The 25,643-nt window shown below is 35.4% G+C and overlaps 1 protein-coding gene across 3 annotated transcripts in view; it reads left to right on the top strand.

Moving 5' to 3' along the window:
* The window catches only part of LCLAT1 (lysocardiolipin acyltransferase 1), a 139,903-nt gene that overhangs the window by 37,800 nt on the left and 76,460 nt on the right, over positions 1–25,643 (top strand). For all 3 annotated transcript variants that reach the window (XM_037528273.2, XM_037528274.2, XM_054701226.1), the window contains 2 exons: positions 18,397–18,565; positions 21,340–21,538. In XM_037528273.2, the coding sequence (XP_037384170.2) occupies positions 18,401–18,565; positions 21,340–21,538 (364 nt within the window). In that variant the 5' untranslated portion in view covers positions 18,397–18,400. The remainder of the gene's footprint in view (positions 1–18,396; positions 18,566–21,339; positions 21,539–25,643) is intronic.

The following is a 25,643-nucleotide window of genomic DNA, read 5'->3' as shown; positions in this document are numbered from 1 at the left end:
TATCACATCATTTTGATTCAGTCTTTAATTCCTTTGCTACAGGACCAATTTTCCCATTAACTACAACCTCACTGTAGTTTGGAGAACTCCTGACTCAGGTTGTAGCTCTAGACTTGCTCTGCTGCTAACTTACTCTGTGACCTTAGCGAGAAGTATTTTTATCTGATTAAAGACAAACTGTGTTTCAGAGGTAGATCTGGGCTTTGCCCCCCTCCAAAGGTGGTAGCATTCCATCAATTTTCTATATTTATAAAAGGACTGCCTGGACTTTCAGAAAGAAATGTATATGGCAAAATAATAACGACTACACTTTTTATAATTTGAGTGAGTGGTATCAAAAGGAAATACAGGCATTTACCATTGGATGGTCTCTGTAGTAGAAGCTATTGTTTAGGCATTAGCTGCAAGAAAAATGGCACATTTTCTCAACGTTTTTATTTGGAAGGGGAAACTATCATACTTTGTCTAAGTTGTATATGCATTAGATATTTATAACACATATATCACTTAAATATATTTATGTACCATCCTAAATTAATCTATAAACTAAAACTAAAATAAGCTCACACACGTTACTCCCCCGCCCCCCACGCGTCCATACATTTTCTGGCTACCAAATAGGTGTGAGATGCTATGAATCTTACAAGAATAGATGTCTTGGATATCTGTTCTGTAGAAATGAGATACACATGAAAAAAATGAAGGTAAAATAAGTTCAATTTGGTAACACTATACACACCATGAAGGGACAATAAGTTTTATAGGTGTTCTGAGTAAAGGAGGAAACTATTAAGGGAAGAAACTGTTTTAAACTGGTAGCTTGGGAAGGTTTACTGCAAAAAGAGAGAATCAAGGGGATCTTATAGGAGAGGTTGGGTTTCCTTAAGTGGAGTGAAGAGGGTCTAAGGGGGAAAGTTTAGACAAGAGAGTACACCTTGAGCTTGAGGAACAGGAAGAACTCGCTTCTGCCTAGAGTGGACTGTTAGGAAGATGAGTAGTTAGGGAAATCTTCAAAAATGAATTTGGGCCAGATTATAAAAGATTTTGGGTTCCGTGCATAGAAATTTGAATTTCTGTGAGTTGAGGGAAGGGAAAAGCTTTATGTATGATACTTTATCCTTCAGTTACTGCTTATGTGGTGGACACAACTGGTAAGTTATGTTCTTGAATTAAAACACTGGATATTTTTAGTTCTTGGGAACAAAAAATACGAGCTCCCTTTCTGGTTACTAGTCAGAGCCATTAACTTGTGCACATCTTTCTGATTGGAAGAATTTTATATCACATAGCAAATACAGGGCAGTTGTCTATTTTTCAGGATGACAAATCAGTATTTTGCACTGACTTTTTTCATTTCATATATAAATTTTCATGTACTGTGTGTTGATACCTTTATTTACAGGCCATAAAAAACTTGATGTTACTTTAATACTCTGGCTTATGTTGGCTCCACTATCTCATTCGTCAACAGCTGTGGTTACATTATCTTAATGTGCTGAACCCCGTGTTTTTTCTTAATAAATTTGGAAAGCTATCTTCCTGCCAAGGGTGGGAAGATTGTCCAGTGAGATATGACATCTAGGAAGAACTTACTGATATTTGGCATTTTGTGGAGGTGGATACTCAGTGAATTTTTTTCTCCCTTCTTCTTGATTATGAAAAGGGGGTGAGTAGAAGCTTATTTCTTAGTTTAAAGAGAGACTTTCATGTAGTGGGACTCATAAAAGAATTTGGAAGGCTATTTTGTAAAGTCTGACTTTATATGGTAAATTAACTTGAATTTTTAAAAATGATACAATATATTAAGAGAACTTACTGCTGTTCTAGAAAAGGTCAGTTTTCAGTTGTTTATCTAGAATTTCCACTAAGAAATACCTGATTCAAAAAAGGACTAAACTTTGTACAAAGTTACTTGATTTCATGAAGTAAATTAAAGTGCATATTTTGACCACAGCGTTGAAAGGAAGTGAAGTCCAAGAGAAATAGTCTACCCCAGTCGTTTTCTATATCATGCTATTAAGGAAATGCAGTTACATTTTTTTAATTAACATTTTTTTCTTTTGGTGTAAATCTATACATGTTAATATATGTATAGATTTTTGTAACCCCACCACAGTCAGGATACAGAATAGTTCTATCACTCCAAAAATCTCCCTTGTGCTATCTGTCTGTAGTTATATCCTCTCTCTAACTGCTGGCAACCACTGGTCTGCTTTCCATTTCTTCCTTTATGGACTGGAACAATAGATCCTAATCTTACAGTAAATCTCTTATCAAATATAACTAACAAAAGATGAGAAATGTTAAGTAAGAGAAAGTATGAGAAAGTGCTTAGCATAGAGGCATCAGGCACTTAAAAAAGTTTGTATTTAACATGAAAATTATCAATTTAGTAATCAGTGGTGACACTTAAGTGGACCCTTCTGTAGTGTCGAGTTTGTGTAATCTTTGAAGCTCTTTCTCCTCTGCACTCAGAGGCTCTGTGACTTTTCAAAGTCCTGATAGCTGGAAATTTCTGTCAATGTTTTTAACCTCGTGTTGCTCATAAGGAACAGTGGACAATACTATGGTGAAGGGTTGTTATAATGATCAAACATGATGATGCAAATACATGTGCACACACTGTGTAGGCATAGAAAATGTTTTATAAATAACATGGTTTGCAGTTACTTTGGGGGTATCTCAGTAAAGGAATATCATGTCTTCTTGATTATATGGATCTCCCCCACCCCCTGGTTCCTGGAATGGGAAGGTTGATCCTCAAAGCACCATCTTTCTGTTTTACTACTTTTTGACAAATGTTTTCAGAAACGGAGCACTAATTTCCCTGTTTTGGATCAGAGGGGAGTACACCAATCTATTTAACTTTAGTAGTGTAGGGTTCATTTCACATTTCATAACATGATTTTAGAAATTGATAATTGGACATATGAACTGAATCCATGCCAATCCCAGGGCTTTCTTTTGAACTTGTATTCCTAAGCCTCTGTTATAATAGTGCTGCTTTTTTGGACATTAAAATTTATTTCTTAAAAGCAAAATACAGAGGGTTTTGTTATATAATATTATAGGCAGTGGGATATGATTCTTACCCTATAAATTAAAATAGTTAAGTGCAGAAGCAGATTTAGAAGTTTTTGTTCTTGTCCACAAATCATTATGTACAATCTTTTTTGTTGTTAGTATCCAAACAAAAGTCTCACATATTTATTACTGAGCTATCATACTACTGCGGAAGCACACAAGAGCAAAGTAGTTTCCTAATGAACACATGCAAATGAAGTTGATGTTTGCATTGTGAAACAGCAAGATGCCAGCAAGCGCCATGTGTGTGCAGTCTCCCATGCGATTCCTTACAGACGCAACTTGGCTCTTCCTCCACGTCTCCTCTTGGAGTTGTATTGATTTATCAGTTTTCATCATTCTGAATCCACTGGGGAATGGGGTTATTTTGCTTTTGTTTCTTGGCCAGGAATCACTTGACCCTGAAAGTCTTGTGAGAAGACATGGTGAGGAACAGAGTCCACGGCACACACCTGATGCAGAGAAAAGCTCAATGTACATGGTTTTTGTCGTTTTTTGTCCCATTATTGGTGTTAAAATTATTAATAGAATTAGTAAATTACAGAACTGAAGAACCTTTGAGATCTTCCAGTTCTTAATTCTATCTAACCCAAATCCTATTCATAGTATTTTGTCATACTCTCTTTAGTGTCATGCAATAAAATTACTAATGAGTTTTTCTTCTCACATAATTCAAAGAAGTCAATATAATCCCCTAACTGTAATATAAGGAAAGATAAAGGGAAATAATTTAAAATACAAGGTACGATTATACTTGAAGGCAAAAATGAAAAAAGAACTCCAACAGATATCTAGAATGCTCCTAGTTGAGTGTCCCACCCCGTTGGGAACCATGATCTTGACCCAGTTTTCTCATAGCACTAGGGAAAGTAAGGAGGTGAAAGGGCAGAGACATGATGTTGGCTCGGACTTGGTTGTACTTTCTCAGAATTACATAAAGTGTGATTAGTAGCAGAGTGTGACCCGGAATCCCAGGTTTTGTGATCTGTTCTTGGTATTTAGTGCTTCTAAAGCTACCCTTACAGGGGGAGGATGAACCCAATGGTGATGAATTTGAGTATTACTACAGTTAGTCAGCAAATACAAACCTGATTTGTTTCATGGTTTTTTCACACACCTGCATGAAAAGAGTTTCCATTTTTAAATGAGGCAGTTAACTGCACATTGTGTTATTCCTGATGTTATCGTTGTTTGCTGTGGAGATACAGAGAGTACAGTGGGGTTGCTCTTTGAGAATCCAGCTGTGGACTAGGGGAAGCTGTGTGACGTAGTGCACACGTAGCCTATGACCCCGGCACAAAGCATTCTCTCAGGGAGTTTCTGGGATCATCTGGATAGTGTGTAGGTGGTGGTGTGGACCCAGTGGGACATCCTATGGGTTTAGAGATTCTTACTGTAGAGCTCCCATTTTATAGCTTTATGACCTTAGGCATAAACCCATTTCTTAATCTGCAAAATTGCTACCTTTTTCTTTTTTACAGATTGTTTGACAAGGGTCAGGTGAGATCATGTAAAGCAGAAAGCGATAATGAGCTCCCATCTGCACCTTCTCCAGCCCCCGTAAGCACACAAACAAAAAACCCAAGCCTTTACAAAACTTCTTTATTTTAGCCCCACTACCGTCTGTCAAGGATGCCTTGTCTGATGTTTCTAGAAGAGCATAGCCCTGGCTACATGCTTTTATGGGCTTTAATATAGTATCATTCTTCATATATTTGAGTATTTGATTCCCTGCTCCGTGGTAGGTACTATGAGAATTTTTTAAGCTGTCCTATATGCTTGTATTGAGGTGAAAGTGTTCTTTCCAAAATAGAGTAAAGTTTTCACTCAGGGAACGGGTGCTTTGTTTATCCTCCTGTCTCCTTGCTCTGTCTGTTTCCCAGGTGCTTCAAGAACACATTGTGAGGCACCCCAGCACCAATTCAAGATTCTTTTGATGATGTTTTCCCACACACTTATCAGTAGTTTATCTTAGAGGACTGTTATCTTCTGTAACTTCTAGAAAAATGTTGGGTATATATAGGATTCCACAGCAGTGATGTTGAATTTTCCACATCACTGATGTAGAATTCTGTAGTTATTTATCATCAGTACTTTTGATTTTAACCAGCACCTTTTTTTTTTTAATCGAGATTCCAGGTAATCAAGGGTACTGAACTTCCAGAAAAGAACTTAGGTTTTTTTTTTAAGTGGTAGACTTTGCATTAAGAACCAATACTTTTGTGGTATGTGAAAGACATTTTTCTGTTTCATAAGTATTTTTGTTTTAAATGGAGTATAATTTACTCTTTTGTAGCAGTCATTTGATTGTGAGTCTTTGTCCTTTTATTTTTAGACTTCATGCTTCACTTAAATATAACAATTCCCATTTCTTTTTGTTGATTTTCTGAATATGTGTTTATGAAACTTTCTTTACATTCAGCAGCTATGCTCCTTTAATTTAAACCAGGCTTGGCTTTGTTAGTCTTATGCGCACTCTGTTTCTTTCCTTAGGAAGTTGTCAGCATACCCTCACCATGTTGCTTGAGTGTCACAATGCGAACTGAAGGTGCTCTTGTTAGTTGATACCTGTCACTGATGCTGTTTTCCAAAATATGTGGGTTCGCCCTCTTCTTTCATGGGTTTTACATTTGTGCCACACTAATGTAAAGTGGTATATTGGAAACAGAACAAGCTTTGGAGTTAAATGAATGCAGGTTTAAACCTAGTTCGGCCACCTGCTAGTTAAATAGTCTGGGTGTGTTTGAATGTGTCTCTGTCACTTTCTTCACATGTAAAATAGGTATACCTTTTCAGAGTTGTGAGATTGGGTATGCCGTGTAAAAGTACATCATAGAGCATATCTTTCTCACCTGTGTCTTTTTAACAATCTCTGAAGAAAGAGACAAGAATGGACTAGAAAGAGACCAGGCTGAGATTGAGAAGTGCTTGCCTTCACTAGGACCCCTCTGTTCTTAAGTAATACTAGTTTGTGAGTAACTTAATGTGAGGATCATCTGAGGAGAAACAAACTACCAGTGTCGATGTGGGTTCTCTTAGCAGTAAGGAAAAGTGAATCTGAGCTCTTTTGACTCATCTGGGGTATGAGGGATTTGCCTGCACTAATGGTTTCAAATGGTGTTCATTAATATCCCTGAAGGAGGAGAGACCCAGGCAGAGGTGAGGAGTAGGGTTTGGGGGTGAGGGACAACTCTTAAGTCAGAGAAGCTTGGCTGTTGTTTAATACATGAGACCTTCTTGGTTAGATTTTTTTTATGAAGAGTTCCATGCCCAAAAAGATTTGCAAACCAGTGGACTAAGTTCTCTCTAAAGCCCCATTCAACTTTGACTTTCTACAATAGAGCATTTTTATAGGCAATTTGACTTTTAAATTGAGTTTCAGAGATGTCTTTCTTAATATTTTATGCATTATATTCTGGAAAGTACCTCCATTATCCATCAAATATAATAAAAACATTTGTAAATTACAGAATTCTACAAAATCCTATAAATGTCAATTGCCTCTCGTAGGTCTTCATGAGCTGTTGTTCCCATTGAAATAGTTTTATTGGCATTCATATTAATTTCACCACCTATGTTTTTATTTATGAATGGTAAGAACATGCTACACAAAACACTTTAAAATACATGGAGAGAGTTCCAAGGTTACTCTCCATCTGTTATTTATTCTGATTTTTGTAAGTCTGGGGGGAAAAAGGCCACAGATGTAATGTTTTAATGGTAAAGCAGATGTTCCAGATACTAATCATGTATTTGTGCAAAATACACTTTTGCATGTGAATGAAAACCTTCCTGTGTTCAGAATATGTTGACAGTATTGAAAGTTAAAAATGTTTTGTACATTTATAGCACTCAGAATTCCATGTTGTATGAATAACAAGTTAATTCAATCTGAAATACTTTGAATAAAAAATATTTGATTCCATTCATATTATGAGGTATTAAATAAGACATACCAAATTTTTTAAAAATAATACCTAATGCAAGTAAAATATTATGATCTATAACTTATAATTATTGTCTCTTAATTTTGCCTTTTCTTAAAATACTTAGTGGGTGTTTTTGCTTCTCACTGTAATTTTTTTTTCTAATGACTATATCCTTGATACTTGATACATGTGTTTCATGAATGAAAATTATATAGCATTGTTTCAGAATTTGTTTACTACAGATCATTTTAGGTTACTGTTCACTTGTTTTTCTAAAGCAATAAATAGTGTTTTAACTTTCTTTGAGTTGCAAACCCTTTTTTTTGTAAAAAAAAAAAGATTTATTTATGCATGCAAGAGCTGGGGTACAGGCCAGAGGTGTGGGGGGGTGGGTGAGAGGATTCACCAGAGACACAGTGGGGAACAGAACAGGCAGACTTACCAAAGTACACTGCTGAGGGGAGCAGCGGGCAAGTCAGGAGAGGTCTCCTGCGCCATGTGGGTTGCTCCTTGGCTGGCTGGGAATCGAACTCGTGCTGCACTGGCTGCGGATAGCTTCATAGACTGCGTCTTAACCCTTGAGCCACCAAGGAAGCCCACAAACCCTTCTGATGAAAGTTTGGGATCCCCTCTGTGGAAAAAATACTTACATATACCTTGCATTTGATTTTAGGAGTTTTATGAAAGCTTGAATGTACTTTACAACTCATTTATGGGTAAGGGTAAGTAATTCTTTGCTGTGTAAAAAAAGCAGATTGTAGAAAGGAAACTGAATTTGAATGAGCTTTTCATTTTGCTTGTATCTATTAAAATCAAAGTGCCATGAATGATTTTTGACTTGTGTCTTGACAAAATGATGGCGTTCTCATTTAGGTTATATTAATACAGACCTTTAAAAGATCATATTAGGGCCTCCCCTGGTGGCGCAGTGGTTGAGCCCTGGGCAGTGAAGCTGCCCGCAGCCACTGCAGCACCAGTTCAATCCCTGGCCGCCGGCGAGGGTCCCACATGGCGTGCAGACCTCTCCTGCTGTGCCCGCTGCTCCCCTCAGCAGTGTATTTCGTCAGTCTGTCTGTTCTGCTCCCTGGTCTGGCTCTGGTGCATTCTCTCACCCTCTGGTGCATTCTCTCACCCTTCTGACTGTACCCAGTGCTTACATACATACATACATACATACATACATACATACATAAATAAATAAATAAATAAATAAATAAATAAATAAATAAATAAATATAAAAGATCATACTAAATGTAATGACTTAACTAGATTGCAGAAATTATGCTTTTTTGAAGTTTTATCATGAGACAGAAGAAAAGCATTTATTCCTTGTGAGCTACATCCCTGACACAGTGGTATTTTATGCCTGCCAGTGAATACCAGTATTTATATGTGGAAAAGAATTATTACTGTCAGAATATCCATTCTTTTTTGTGTGAAAAACATTAGACTGGTGTCTTAATATTATATAATTCACATTTTATGCTTATCATTAGTGATTATCTCTACCCTCAATTATATATGGACCCTGTCTAGTCACTTAATATAAGAAATTCTGAGTCCTGATTTTCCCTTTTGATGTCAAATTTCTTGGGATTTTTTTTTTTCTACATAAAACTAATACACTTTGCCCACAATATGGAAAAAAAAAACTCAGTTGTCTCACTACACAGAGGTAGCTATTGGTGATATTTCTGATATATTTCTGTCTAATCTATTTTCTATTGAGTTGATTTCACTCTGTCTAGCTTTTGGTCTCCTTTTTTTCTGTTACTGCTCTATATGTTCTTATTTCTAATTTCTCTTTTCCTTCAGCATTCATAGCCTCCAGGTTAGCGTTGATTGCAGTTATACATGGCTTTGTAATCTCTCAGCTAATTAACTTTTTTGTCTTAAGATATAATTCACATCCCATCTAATTCACTCACTGAAAGTGTACAAGGCAATGGTTTTAAGACTGTTCAACATAATGATGTGGCCATCATCATTATCTAAACAAACTTTATACTCATCAGCCATCCACCACTACCCTCATTCTCCCTAGACCCCTCCTCCCCTCTCTTACAGGCTAAAGAACCACTGATCTATCAATATTTTCTGTTTCTATAGATTTGCCTGTTGTGAACATTTCATACAAGTGAAATCATATCTGTGTGGGCTTTTGCTGCTGGCCACTTTCACTTAACATATTTTTTTCAAAGTCCATCTGTGTTGTAGCATGTATTAATACGTCAATTCATTTCTATTTTGATTAACTATCCATTGATGGATATACTACTTTCATTTGTCCATTATCTAATGAAGGATATTTGGATTATTTCCACTTTTTTACTATTGTGAATTGGACTACTATGAACACTTGTGCATATGTGTTTATGGGCACATATATTCATTTTGCTTATATACATACATATATATATATATATATATATATATATATATATATACGTGGAATTGCTGAGTCATGTGGTACTGTAAAAACTTTTGGGACTTTAGTAATTTAAACAAGGTAGACTGTCTCTTGAATAACAGACAAGAGGTATAGTACAGCTGTACTAATCAGTCTTTATGAAGTGGAGTCATACGGTAGTATTCTACTTAGTGTGGGGTTGTGTGGTTTTAACGTTTCCATCTTATAAGGAAACCTTGTGTAATAACAGGAAATTGTTGAAATATAGTGTGCTTGCCATTTACACAGAAAAAGAAATTATTGATGTTTTCATTAAAAGAAATGCTTGCTGTATAATCATGTTATTTGAAACAATCTGGAAGAAACTAAATCCAGCAGAAATCCCGAGGCATTGAAGAACATCCTGGTGACTAATAAACCACTGTAGAGCGCGCACCGTTAAAAACACCAAGGTCTTATCCTTTCTGTTTTGTCCTGTCCTTCCTCAGGCTGAGCCCTTGCTTGTGTTTTAATTCCTTCTAAATGCTTCAGTTGATTGATTCAGTCTGTAATTTCCTAGTGGAAAGAATATGGGGCTGGTGACCAGAGACCTGCGGCCTTAGCCTGGCGGCCTCCCGTCACTGCACTCCTGTGAGCTCCAGGCAGGTCCCTCGGCTCTGCTCTCAACTTTCTTTCATTTGTGTAAATGAGAGAATCATCTGTGGAACCAAAAAGCTGTTTAAAGTTCTGTGATTCTAACTCTAGACTTAGGAGATGTTTCAAACTGATGTTCACATTTATTGATTTTTTTTTTTTCCATGAATCTGCGGCTTATATAGGCTGCTTTGTACTGCTTCCCCTTCTTCCTTTTCGAAGTTGTTCTCTCTCCTGCCAGATGATAAACACTAGGAGGACAGAGACTCTGTTACTATTCTGTGCATTACCTTGACTAAAGATGGTTAATGTTTATGGTGCAAATACTATTGTATGAAATTTTAATGACTGTGGAATAACTACTTGGCATTTATTCTCTGTCTAAATGAAGTGGTCAAAATAACTCAGTAAATTTAGACAAATATTTTAACTTTTTCCATTTTCCTCTCTTTTTATGAGTATGCTTTTGAGTAAAGTAGACCATGGGTATAGTCAAAAGTGAGTATTTTCTTTGTAGTAACTTTTTAAGTAACTGTTTTTGCTAGAACTTAATGAGACTTTTATATATATTAATAGATTCATGTTATGAAGAGCTTCAGTAAGCGCCTTGATTTTTGACAGTTTCTGTACCTTCACACTTAGATTTTTTTTATTATACATTTAATGGCCTGCCCTGTATCTTACGAAGGGAAGAGCAAACAGGAGCTTAAACTTAGCAAAGTTCATTACTAAAAAGTAAATTGAGTGATATTTGTTACGCCAGAGATACATGGGGTGCGACTGTAAAGTTTACCTAGGGTGCCTTATTATTCCTCTCTTGATAATATTTTCAGTGGTTTTTGTCTGTAAAAGTTTACTTTGTGTTTAAAATATAGCATGATACTTTGGTTAAGAAATATGGGTTATTTCCACATCAACATTTAGTCATTTTTCTTTGCTTATGGGGGTACGTTGTAAAACAGGCAGACGGTTAACTGGCAAGCTGGCTTACTGTGTCTGTGCTTAAGCTGCTTCTCTTTTCCTTCTTCTGCCCTTTCTCTCCCTTCTTTCCTTTGTACTATATAGGTATCAAAGCAAGTGTTCTCTTTTTTTTAAAACATTGCAAAAAGGTCTGTTCTTCTTTGACTATCATCTTTACTCACAGCCTCTTCCATCTTTTGTAGAGGTGGTCATAGTAACATTGCATGCATCCTTTGGATAGATTTATGTGAATTTACACTTATTTATAAACCACATAGCATATGGTTCTTCTTTTCTTGGGGGGGGGGGAGCATGCCTTTTTTGTAAAAATGGTATCACTCTCTTTCACCCAGCAATACATTTGAAGAGCTGTTCACTTTAGAAAATAGAATTTGACTTTGTTCTTCCCAGCTGCTATATGGTGACTTACAATATTGAATATACTACAGTTTATTTAGCTCATTCTATTAATGGACATTATGTTTCTGATTTTTTTCATACAGACATTGTTGCAATGTAACATCTATACTTGCACTTGAATATTTCTCTAGGGTAGTTACTGAGAAGGACTTCATGATGGTAGACGTATTCAGGCTATAATAACTACTTATCAGTTGGCTATCTGTACAAACAAAGATGCCAGCAAATGATGTCTTCAATTTCAAAGGCAAAATTTAGATACTTTTCTCACAGATTGCTGTGAGAAAAAAATGGTGTCTTGTTTTAACTTGCATTTTCCTGAAAATAATAAGGGTGCATTTTCCTGAAACTAATAAGGTTGAACATTTGTTTATTAATTTGTTTTTTCTTCCTGTAACCTGCGTATATCTGCGTATAGCTAGAAAAGTGCATAAGTCACAAGTGTACAACTCAGTGAACTTTTATGAAGTGAATATACCATGTGTCACCAGCACCCAAGTCAAGAAACAGAACATTGCCCAAACCCTTGAAGCCCGCTGGTCCCTGGTACCTTTTAGGCCACTTTCCCTGCACCCCACCTCCCAGGATCACCATTATCCTTGCTTCTGTGTTACAAATTAGTTTCACTGTTTTTGAACTTTAGATAAATAGTCATATATATTCTCTGCTTTTTTCTGTGTATTAATTTTTAATACATTTTAAGTAAAAGTTGCCTCAGCTTTCAGAGAGCTATTACTATATACTTATTTCTCACTAAACTTAAAGAGATAAGTAGTGTCAATTTAACATAACCCTAGATGTCCTTATTGAAGTCTTAAGAACTCTCGGAGTGGCCCCCTATCTCCCTTAAAAAGAAGACTTTACTGAAGTTCTGTTGATTGTTGAAAGTTTCCTTCATTTGGGGTAAATATAACTGAGCTCTGACCCCATTTGCTCTTTAATTGTCCTGTTGTGTGTGATCAGAATCAGTTAACTATGATTTTATTGAATGGAAGTACCTTCTAGCTAGAATGCCTGCTTACCTTGTATCTTATTTGTGTTTGTATTTTGTTTTGTTTTGCTTTGCTTTGTATCTGGGAAAGTATTAGTCTTTTGAACTGACTCAGGAAGAAGAAATTCCTTTTATTGTCTATCATTTTCCCAAACAGCTTAAGGCTCCAGAGCAACTTTTACCCTCTGCTTGCCTTGTGATACTTAATTGACATGGAAAGGTGTTTCAAGTTCTATCTTTCAGACTTATTTTTGTTCCCTTTGGTGATTTGCTTATTAAGGGTGTATGGCTTTTTATCTTCAGCATAGCTTCAATGTAAATTCTTAAAAAAAAAAAAAAAATTACACTGATTTGCTTATACTATGCTTTAGGACAGATTTGGGAATTATTAGTAAAATTAAGTAAAGATGAATAGGTAACTAAGTGGTGACATTCTTGAAGTTTTTTTCAGGGAAGCTGTTTGCTTCCTAAGAGAATTTAAAGTGATTTACAATAAAAGACATCTGTGATAATGCCAATAAAAATAAAAGATTTTGGGCCTCCCTGGTGGCGCAGCGGTTGAGTGCTGGGTTGTGAAGCTGCCCACGGCCTCTGCGGTGCCGGTTCGATCCCCGGCTGCTCCCCGGCCACCGGAGGAGGGTCCCACATGGCGCGCAGACCTCTCCTGCCGCCCGCTGCTCCCCTCAGCAGTGTACTTCGGTTCTTCTGCCTGCTCTGCTCCCTGCTCTGGCTCTGGTGAATTCTCTCACCCTCCCGCGCTTCTGACTCTACCCAGTGCATATATAAACAAAACAAACAAATTAAATAAATAAATAAATAAAAAACATGCCTCTATAAAATTAAAAAAAAATAAAAATAGAAAAATAAAAGATTTTAAGAGGAGAAAGATAAAAAACTATAATCTTTGTCTTGAGAATTAATGTTAAATTAAGCTATGAGTCTGTCTTTTGAGATTCAAAAGGAAAACAAATACAGTTCTCACTGGGGAATATAGAAACACAGCATTTCATCAGGGAGACAGATATGTTTATATTACTAATTTCCAAAAAATGCAGAAGTGTTCATCAGAATCAGGTCATGCAAATTAACATGCATTCAGAGATTTAAAATGTATTGGAGAATTTAAAAGAAATTAGTAAGCTCATAAATATTTCACTTATGTTTTTAAGAACCTGAATCAGTATGATTGTGTCTGGGTGTGAAGTGTTCATCTAGTGTGAGAACACTACATAAAAAACATCTGCCTTGAATTATTTAAAATAATGAACACAGTTAAATTCTTTCAGATTGTGGAATAATCACAACAATCAGGCTGTGATTATTTTAGTTGTTAAAACATTTTTATTTCTATTAGAAAGTGATCATTTTGCAATGGTGAATATTACTACATTTGCAGTAATTGATCTTAGTGTCCATACTTCCATTGTATGCATTTGATTTTGTCAGTTGAATCAAGATCAAATGTTGCTTATTTATTTTTGGGGTGGTCCTGAGAAATTATAAACTAGCTTGATCTTTTGCTTAATGTTTAGATGGATTTCCTCAGCTTGATTTTCTAATTCTTTTGCTGAGTTTTAAATTTTGGCTAATGCTTTTGCTAGACATTTGCTATTTTAAAATTTAACAGCTTTTTTATTCCCTTAATGTTTGTTTTCATTTTCCCTCCACAAGAGCATGTTGTTCTTATTTACTGGCTGTACTACTGGTCTTCCTGAAAATATTAAAGATAGTTTCCTATATGTGGTTTTTCTTCAAGTATACTTCTGCTTAGTTTTGATTATCACGTTAAACAGTTTATCCTCACATATGTTGTGCTCACAATAAAATATAGGGAACTTAAAAAGCCAGTTAGAATCTTGCATGTAGGTGAAGCTTATGTGAACTTTGGTTTTCAGTTACTTTGGTATGATTTAGATTGGCCGTTTATTAGGGAAGCACTAGTATCTCTGTATTTTCATCTTTGCTTGCGGTCTGGCTAGATTCCCAAGGGAAGTGTGCTGTAGTCATCTGCCTAGAGCTGTGCTTTTCAGTCTAGTAGTGACTAACCACGTGTGCTATTTAAATTTAAATACAGTTAATAATTCAGTTCCTCAGATACACTACCTATTTTAAGTGCTCAGTAACCCCATGTGCTAGTGGCTACCACCTTGTACAGCTCAGGACAAGGAAAGATCTTGTCCCAGCCTTGCTTTGGCATGTATATGGTTACTTAATTTCACTGTTCTTAGAGCACTAACAGTGCCCTTAGCTGTTATTCCCTAGTCCAGAAAACCCATTTTACCTTCTTCCGACATTTCTAGACGTATGCTGGAGTGGGGTAAGGACAGTCACACATAGCCATGGGAAGAAAGGAGACCCGGGAAGGCTACCTGCATCTTAGTTTTTACCTGATGCTCTATTTTGGTAAACCCCCATTCATCCCTATTTGGGTCCAGAGCTACCTGGTGCTGCCAGATTCCAAGCCTTTAGAGAAATCTGCAGGTTTCTTCTCAACTTTCTGCTTTACTCATTTGTACTTTGCCATTTCCAGCGCTGCCAAGATAATCAATACTTGGCTTCCTACTTCCCATCTGTTAAAAATTTGTTGTCCTCCCTCTTTAAATTGTATACATCTTTAAGTATTTCTGCATGATAGATACTTTCGTATCACTCACCTAAAGTATACTAATTTGTATACTATAGCCTTGTCAATGTTGAGTATTACCAATATTTTCATCTTTTTTAATTCAAATCAGGAAGAAATGGTATCTTTTAATTTGCTGAACCTAAACCAAATTTATATTTAATATATAAGTACAAGATATGTAAAAATAAATGTAATGAATATACAACAAATTTTATAAATAGAAACTTTTTAAATAAAAACAGATTATTTCCCAATCTGTTCTAGTTGAGCAAAATGCAGTAAGTCTGATTCAGAGTGTTGCGGGAGATTGGTTTTATGGATGCTATATTGATCCCTAACCTTATTTTCAGTGGCTTAACCAATGTGCTTCATGGGTTATTTTTATTATTTACTTTTTGGCTTTTAAATATTTTACTGGCCCCACTGCTATTTGGGGGACTGCTCCGTGTATAAGCTATCTCATATCTTGATATAAACAGTATTCTGGACTTGTACTTACGAGACCTATGTTTCTCATTTCTTTACCTGTAAATAGCACTGATAAAATGTATGCCTTACTTGTGAAGCCTTTTGTTGAATTAGATGAGAATGTTTGTAATGTGTGTTAGACTACAACTGACTTTGTCAAAGTATATGCATTTAGTGGGGATGTGATATGCCAGAGTGGATCTGCAAATTCAAAGTTTTAAGTGTGTAACTAGCATAATTCTTTACCAAGTTAGTCTGTCAAACTCTTGGAGTTTGGAAGACGACACTGAATATGGATAGATTAAATGTAGTGCCAAGGAGGAATTCATTCATAAGGAGAGCTGGAGATGCCATTGGATTTGTGAGAACCTGGCATGTTTTTCTTATTGTTTTATCCCAATGATTAATTAGCAGTATTAGTCACACAGTAGGAATCTTTATGTATTTATTGAATCATTGAATGAATAATTGCTAGGATAGGGAAGGAGTAGGATGGAAAAGTAACTTTAGATTAGACTTGGTCTGGGTAATCGTAGTACTCAAGTGACAGTTCTTTTATATCTGTTTAAATCTGTAAAAGTTGACTTAGCAGGAGATGACATGACACAATGGAAGCAGAAGGCAGAAAAGATGACGCTAGTGCTTGGTTATGTGAACTTAGGAAAGTCATCTGGACTCATCTGGTCTTTCATCGTCATCTCTGGAAAATGAAAATAATTGATTTGATGATATCTAAGCTGCTTTTTCTTTTAATCACACCAGAGGAGAAATAGTGAGGAGGAAGCATGTCAGAGCCTTTGGGGAGGGTAGTTATATATGGATACAACGTGAAGTATGCCTCTTCAGGGAGTTCAAGGGCTAGTGTCCAAACATATAAAGCTAATGGCTAATTGGCAGGAACAAAGACTAAGTAAGAAAAGGTCAACACAGGGTTTTCAAATATAGCAGCATTGCAGATTTGGGAGGGGGGAGTATGAAAAGAGGTGGGAATTGAAAATACTGATTTTTAGAAGCCTTTTCCCCCTTGTTAACAACTTTAGGGCACTTACAAGTCAGCAGCTGAAAGACACTGCAGTTTTACTTATCTGAGGAATAAAAATAGCCAGAAAACATACTGGCAAAGCAGGATGAAGGAAATTTTTAGACCCTGGGGAAAACATACTGGTTACCCGAGGGAAGGGGGGATAAAAGAAGGAACGGGGACAGGGCATTGACACTGGAGGTGGTTGGGTGGAGGGTGAGTGAAGCATGTACAGAGATGTGAAAACTTAACCCCAATATATATATATAATGATTGAAAAATTAATTTTCAAAAAGCATAAAATTTAAAGCCTGGAGAGAAGCTGCCTCTAGTGTCTTTCAATGCAAAGAGGAAGAACAGAGCCTCAGAGAGAGCAGGCTGGGGGTGTGTAGGAACACAAAGCATTTGAAGCTCTGTGTGAGCAGATTGTTTGGCCATTGCTTTCCTATGGTCTTACCCCCTCATTCTGCTTCATAGAATTCAGAGGTAGGGTTTAATAAAAACAATTCTTAGCAGATTTTCTCCCCTTTTATTACTTTATTTTTTTTTATATTTTATTTTTTATAATTCTTATATCATTTTTCATCTTTGCACAATGTATGCATTTTCATTATGGTTATATTCCCCATACAATTGTACCCCCTACCCCCTTATTTGACTCTAGGGACTAGAGTCCCCTTTTTTTACTTTAAAGGGTTTTGTACTTATACTGTCAAGTATTGGTGGAGATTTAAAAGTATACTCAGGGCCCAGATAAACTTGATTTTCTGTTGTTAAAAGTTTTGACCTATTTTGTTGTTTGTTTCCTGTTGTGATTTTATTTATTTATTTATTTATTATGCTTTCTTTTCTGGTTTCAATTCTTTTTTTTTAATTTTACGTATTTTTTACATCATTTTTCATTTTTGCACAATGTATGTGTTTTCGTCATGGTTATAGTTCCCATACAATTCCCACCCCCTTTGTTTTCATCCTACTCTCCCCCCACCCCCAGTTGGGTCTCTGGTTTATAGTTGCTTGTTGATTTTTAAATATTCATAAGTCTTGATTGCTAGAATCCCTGTTATAGTATGTAAATTTTAAGACCATTACTGTTTTCATAGTTTTAATGATTCCAACAGTTTCATTATCCTAAGGCAAATGATATTTTTGCTCCAGTGAAATTTAGGATGTAAACTGTACAGTTTATTTTAAACCATTAATATGTTGTTGTTCTGATTTTGAGGATCCTCAATGTAATCCTTTGGCAAATAGTAAGAAAGTGAGTGAGGAGTCTGACTTCTGCTTCACCTTTCAGCTCATGAAGAGTCATTTTAAAACCAGTTGCCTACAGATATTACTTTTAGATTCAGAGAACTAAAGAATTCAGAAAATTATCATTTCTAAGTTAGCAATTTTTTAATAGTGTACTTTGTAAAACTGCCATCACTTTTAGGCATCCTGACCTTTAGGAAGCTATTCTGAAGTTCTTAATCCTTTAAGTTTGCTTTTTTTTAGCAGAATATAAAAATACTCTGAAATACTCTAAGATTTTTGTATTGCGTAACATTCTGGGCCACAGCTTTATGTTGATACCAATAAATAGATCAAAAACTAGACAGCTTCTTAAACTAGACAAGTTTTTTGATGGATCAAATATTTATTCTGTTGAGAGTTCAATTTCTAATGTACTAACAACTTGTTTGGTTTAGACATGTAGGACATATAAGGTCACCTTTATGGTATTCAAGCACTTAATTTCTTTATCAGAGACTTATGGTAGTTCTGTGACTAAAGATTAAATGCATCATTTTGAAATTTGAATTTGGGCAGATTTATGTAGAGTAAAATATTTTTTTTTTAATATCTTTCAGAATCATGGCGTCATGGAAAGGAATTTACTTTATACTCACCCTGTTTTGGGCAAGCTTTTTCGGAAGCATTTTCATGCTGGGTCCCTTTCTACCTTTGATATTTGTAAACCCATCTTGGTATCGCTGGATCACCAACCACCTGGTGGCAACCTGGCTCACGTTTCCTGTGGTAAGTTACATACCAACGAAGGAGACTGTACCAAAATGCCCATCCCATTGATTTTGTTAGAAGAAACATGTAAGTCCTTGTTGTATATAACCAGGTGTATTAGCATTTAAAGGGGGAAATTTAAAAAAAAACTAGACAGGTATAAAATAATGCATGTGTTTGAAATCTATTTTAGGGCTGTATTCCAAAAATCGAGCAAAATGCACAGACCTAAAGTTATATATACATTGAAGTTTTTTATCATTTTGCATTTCTATTTTTTACAAAACAATGAAAAAAATTAAGATTCAGATAACTTTTTTTAATAAATTTATGTCATTAATTAAACACATCCTCTTCCATAGGGTCAAGACTGCCTCTTTTTTGACCCACTTTGTTGTAAAACGTGGGAAGGAGGAAGTCCAGTAGAGCCAGTGCTTTCTTTTGGGAGTAGTGAATTACAAGGTGCATATCTCTCTTGCTTATCCCATTGGTGAGAATCTAAAAACTATAATAGAATTGGAGAATTGTAGTCTTGCCTTTTTTTTTTTTTTTTTTTGTCTGGACAGCCATGTCTAAATAAGATCTATTAAAGAAAAGTTGGGTTTTACTAGACAAATTCTACCATAACTGGTTCTACTGTTATTATTAATAGTGTCATCAGCATTTCTGTAGAATTACATTATACGCTGCTAACATATAGCTTCTGTTACATGCACTAGGATGGGTGAGGAAGATAGAAGGAATTTTTTAAACACAGGGTTCTTCCCATACCTCCCCTCTCCACACACACACTTTGTGTGATTAGTCCTATGCTGAGTATGATTCTTGTATTTAAAACAACATGCAAAACACTCACTTTATCTCATGGTCGGCAGAAGACATCTGGTCCAACATTCAGAAATAAACTGGGTGAGCTGGGCTTATTGAGAGTGTGCTGGTCTTTTATGAGAAAGCTTCCTAGAAAATTTCGAGGTTAATTTCAGCTATTTTTGACTTTTGCCTTATTTATCTTACTTGAGAACTTAGGCAAGATTCAGACATCACTGAAGTACTGAAATGTTATATATTTGGGGAAAAAAAAAAAGCCTGCAACCGAGCACTTTAACTCACTGACTTGCTTACTGCTAACAGCATGTCCAACAAAGATTCTTTCAGTAAGAAATTTATAGAAATTGAATCCCTCATAGTTGGGTTACAGATCATTGATTTTCTAGTTATAAGATAGCGAATATCTCTTTTCACAGAAATGGAGAAAAACTCTCAAAGTTTCTTTCATAACCTTTTATTTCATATTTTTAACAAGGAGCTAAAGGGGCCATTTTGAAGCAAATAAATTAAAACTCCTTATGAAAAGAAATGATCTTTTTTCCCCAATAGATATAGTTTATTGTAATCAACCCCCAAATCATTTTTCACCAAAAAATAAAGTAGGGCAAATGCATTTAGACTAATTATTGCTTCACAAAGTAATCTTTTGTAAGTTTCTCTTGTGCATTAAGATGATTTCATTGACAAGAGTTTTCTTACTACATTCAGGAGCACATTTTCTGTGTTAAATGATATATGTACCACAGTGAAAATGTTTGCAAGAGGTCACCTAGTCTAACCTACCCGTGTGGGCAAAAATTCTTTGATAATCTATGAAGTTTCAGTCTCCCTTGGAAAATTTCTATAAAGGGAAGTGCATGTCTGTTTATTTCACTTTTGGATGTTTTTTCTACATCATCAGTATTGTTAGGGTCAAAGTTTGTTTGCATGTGTCCAAAGCAGTTAAGGTGTTAGCACTGACTCTGTAATACATTGGACATAAAACATTCCTAACATCTTTTCTATAACTACTAATTCCTTTTAACCTGTTTTTTTTTTCTTGGTTCTATTTATTGTTTTTGAAGCCTTATTATTCTTTCATATAACTACCAAACCTGTCAAATAACAGAATACTGTCAGCTTTGCAGCAAGCTACGCCACCTTATTTGGTAGAAGTAGTCACTAATCAAAATTGGAAATCACTATGTATTTACCCCTAAAATAGGTTACTGTCTGGTATTAGAAAGATTACTTAAATTTACTTAAAATTTAAGTAAAATTACTTTTAAAAATTTTTTAAAAATTTAAAAAACTACTTAAAATTTACTTAAATTACTTGATTTAAATGACTTAGAGGCTAAAATCTGTTCAGAATTCCAGTCTGTAATATACTTTGTTTTCATATATTATTAGAAAATTAATTAAATAAATCAAGCATATATTTGAGCATTTTCTATGTCCCAGGCATGGTTAAAGGTACTGGAACACTTCAGTAAAAATAGCTATTACATTTTTTTACATAGTGTTACATAGATACATGTCTTGGTTTGTGATATGATATAAATAAAAAACTTGACTTTGTATTCCCACAGCCCTATGCCCAGTGTTAAATTTCTTGACTATCTTTTCTATTAGAAGAAACTAACAATCTCATGTATCTATAGCTATAAAAATGTATAGATTGGAATCTTGTTCTATACCTTTTGTACTTCTTATATCTTGAAGATTTCAATGATTGTTAACATTTTTTTTTTAATTAGAAAACTGTCAGGAACTTAAATTAGTAGAACTAAAGGTATATATAATACCTTTATGTTCTCATCCTTCTATATTAATTTTTTCCTTATTTATGATAGAAACAAGACTCATGAGAAACATGCTTTTGACTTATTTGTTGAAAGAGATTTATTTATAGGACATAATGAAATTTACATCTGGGAAATTAAAACTTTAAATTGTTGTGTATCTATATTGTTTTTTCCTAGGCATTGCTGGAAACCATGTTCGGTGTAAAAGTGATTATAACAGGTGATGCTTTTGTTCCTGGAGAAAGAAGTGTCATTATTATGAATCATCGGACAAGAATGGACTGGATGTTCCTGTGGAATTGTCTGATGAGATATAGCTACCTCAGATTGGAAAAAATTTGCCTGAAAGCCAGTCTTAAAAGTGTTCCTGGATTTGGTAAGATATTCACAAATTATTTTAAGTTCATTTTATGTGTTAATGTATCTACCCTACAACTGCAGATTAACTAAACTCCTTAACTATTAAAATCATTCCCATATTTCTTCACCAAAAAATACTCACCATTTTTTTTTTTTCTTGGTGGATCATAGTAGATTATTTTGATCTATTTTTGAAACACCTCATGTTGAAAGAGAAATTGTCTTCAAGGACGTAGATACGGTTTTAGACAGATCAACACTTGAAGGATATGAGTAAATAATTTAGTAATTGTTTTTTAGTACATGTCATGCTCGTCGTAAGTTTAGGCCAGAAACTGGCCTGTGTAAATAAAGGTACTTGAAATGAACTGATTGATTCACATTCATCTAATAATTAATTATACTAGGTGCTAGTTTTTCTGGACATTCCTAGTTCAGATCCCTTTTTAACAAAAACTTTTCATTGTGCTTGTATACTGTAAAATCTATAGAAATGCTTATTTTCTATAGTTAGGAATGCAACATGTTTATTGCTTGGTGGTATAGAGGTAGGTCTATTTTAGCATTACCTCTTAAAACTTAATTGCTTCCCCTTCACACCCTATCCCCTACCTCCCCCCATCCTTTAATGTGAAGTTGGGAATAGACTAAAAATATTAAATTATTTGCTTTTGGATATATGAAAAAAAGATTTTGGAAACTTTGTAGTGAACAAGTGGAAAGTAAATTAGCAAGACAAAAGTGTGAGCAACAATAAAGAAAACACAGATCATGTTTACAAATGAAAGGATTGGCTTTGGAATTTGCAGGAGTAAAGGAAGGGACAAGAACAGATAAATTTACATCCTATTTTAGAGTACATTAGACTTGTTGATAAGATGGCATGACTTCTGTATTTATAATTATTTTCAAATAAATGTTTGCTTATTAGATGTTTGGAATATATCTGGTCCATTTATAGTTCATTTACATATGACTAAAGGAAACAGATATTTTATATTTGTTGAGTCAGGTTGGAGAAGGAGTGGGAGTTTAGAATTGGGAAGTTCTTTTTCTAAAACATAAACATAACCAACATATAACAGGCTAGGAAAGAAATTATTAAGAATGTTTAGATTGTAGGTATAGTTCTGAAGATGTTGGATGGACAAGATCCTTCAGTCATTGCTTCCTTTAGGAACACTAAGAACAGGTGTCTTGAGGGAGCAGTCACATCTGGAATGGAGCCCACACATCTCTGGACAGTTAATTTATAACAAAGAAGCCAAGAGTATAATACACTGGAGGAAGGAAAATCTGTTCAAAAATGGGGTTGCAAAAACTGGACAGCCATATGCAAAAGAATGGAGATAGATCACCATCTCACACCTTTGACAAAAATTAACTCTAAATGGCTTAAAGACATGGAAACCATGGAATATATTGAAAACATAGGCAAAACACTCTACAGTGCTGTCTTCAGTGAAGTTTTTATGAATTCTTCTCCCATGGCAAAAGAAACAAAAGTAAATAGAAACAAATGTGACTACATCAAACTGTAACACTTATGTACAGTCTAAGACACTATCAGTAAAACAAAAAGATATCCAACTGAACAGGAGAAAATATTTGCACACCATACATCTGAACAAGGGCTAATTTATCCAAGACGTGTAAAGATCTCATACAACTCAACGAGAAAACAAATAACGCAGTCAAAAAAATGGGCAGAAGCGCTCAATAGACACTTCCTCAAAGAAGACATACATATGACTGTGAAAAACTGTCTATCATCACTTATCATCAGGGAGATGCAAGTCAAAACCACAGTGAGATACCATCTCACTCCAGTGAGAATAACCTGTATCAAAAAATCAGAAACAGCAAATATCAGGGAGAATATGGAGAAAAAGAAACTCTGCATCATTGGTAGGAAAGTAGACTGGTTCAGGCCTATGGAAAACAGTATGAAGGTTTCTCATAATAGTAAAAATAGATCCACTGTATGAGCCAGTAATTCCACCCCTTGGCATTTATTCAAAGAATGAAAAAACACTAATTCAAAGGGATATCTGCACTCCTATTTTCTCTTTATAGTGGCCAGGTTATAGAAATAACCCAACTGCCCAATGACGGATGACCGGATTAAGGAGATGAGGTACATATACACAATGGAATACTATTCAGCTATTAAAAAAAAAAAAAGATGAACTGCCTCTTGAAACAACATGGATGAACTTGGAGTAGGTTATGCTCAGTGAAATAAGCCAGAGGGAGAAAGACAAATATCAAACCCATTTCATTCCTGTGAAATAAAGGGAAACTAATCAAAGGAACTAAGAAAATTAAACCAAAACAAAATCTAAAAATGACTGTAGAATTGCAGCTGCTGGAGGGGGAGAGGTGATGAAAACAGGGTAGGGCCCCATGGTATACCATAAAGGGGTATTGGTGCCCTGGGATGGGTGAGGTGGGATATGTCACGTGTATCTGAGGAGGGGCAAACTCTCCTCTGAATCGTATACCGTGGTAGAATCAATGGTACTTCAAAAAGTAGATAAAGAAGTGACTGCAAATTTATTTTAAATGCCTTTGGTGTTTTCATAAGCTCTTTCTTTTGAACCATCATGAATAAAACCACTTGGTTAAGACCTGAGCATACGCCTTCTTGGTACCCTATAGCAATAGTGATTACAGTCTGTGCTGTTATGAGTTATGAAAGTGCTGCCAAAACAGGCTCATATGTTAAGCAGAAAGATAATCCATTGTATGTGGTCAATTTTCAGTTTCAATATAAATATTAGTAAGGTACAAACTTAGGTAAACAACGAAGTTGTTGCTCAGTTTTTAAGAATTACTGAACTAATAGAAGCTACCTCATTTTTACCAACTGTCATTTATTTAAGCACAAAGAATGGATGTTTTTCTGTTGGAGGTATTTACAGTTTATAAGTCAGTTTACAATATCAAATTTTTCTCCTGTAGGAAGGAAATCTCTCCCTCTCAATTCCTCCTGCTTAAAACAAACATTCACTAAAACTAGAACCATTTTTAAGCCACAAATATCTTTTATTACGTCCAATTCAGTGGACTTTTTTTTTTTTATTCAACACAATTTCATGCTTTTCCCCTGCTTCACAACTCCTAGGAAGACTAGTAATTTCTGAGTTGGAAAAGCCTCACCACAAGGTTTATGTCAGTAATATTCCACTCATGCCACCTTCTTTGGTCAACCCAGGCATTTGCTTTCGTTACTTAATTTAGGTACTGCCTCCTCATCCAAACTAAAACTGCTTGGGCCTTCTTATAAAGAACGTAGCTCCCTGGATGACTCTTTGTACAGCAGGACTTCTAGTCAAGGATTCCAAGCTACTTAGGTATGTTGTAGTTGTTAGCTCTCACAGCAAACGTCCTTGTAGCCTAGGCTTAAGAAAATGATTTTCCTTTATGGCCTTCCTTTTGTATTTAATCAGCAAATTTCACAGCAGCCTGCTCTCTGTGTTGTTGCCCTGAATGCCTAAAGGGCAGAGATAATGTTTCACTAATTTTAACAATGAACCTCTGATACACACTTCCCATGACAGGGTGAAAATACTTGCTGTTGGCTTTCCCAACCTCCTATCAGCCAGTCTCACCAAAGAGACGTAACAGAGAGACTTTTAGGAGATTCTGGGAAGATTTCCTCCTTAGTAAAAGGAAAGAGGTTGGTGAAGGACAATGCCTCTCTTCCTACTTTGGGGGTCAGTGTGAGAGCACATCATGCTGCAAGTGTTACAAACATCTTGTGTCTAAAAGTTTGCCAGAACAGGACGAGACAGCCTCATTTCAGAACCAGCCCTGGTGCCAGATTTCATGTGAGAGACACATCCAGATTGTTTCTGTGACTTTCAGATTGCTATTAGGTCATTATAGCCCAGAACATCCTGATAAAACTTGCTTTTCCCCCATTTCATCAACCTATAAAGTGAACTCTCCCATCAATTGATTTACTAATTTGATAAATTTTATTAAATGTTTTTCATGTATCAAGATTTTTATGAAAACTAAAATAAATGTAAAAGACAAAGTATATTAAACATTTTAGTTCTATTGCTAGAAGACACATGTGGATCTATTTTCAGATACATAACATAGATTAGTTG

The sequence above is a fragment of the Talpa occidentalis genome, unplaced genomic scaffold (genome assembly GCF_014898055.3).
Source record: "Talpa occidentalis isolate TD23 unplaced genomic scaffold, MPIMG_talOcc4v2.1 talOcc4.5, whole genome shotgun sequence".
NCBI classification, from domain to species: Eukaryota; Metazoa; Chordata; class Mammalia; order Eulipotyphla; family Talpidae; genus Talpa; species Talpa occidentalis.
Note: the sequence above shows the minus strand (reverse complement) of the source record. Positions and strands in the feature narration are given on the sequence as shown.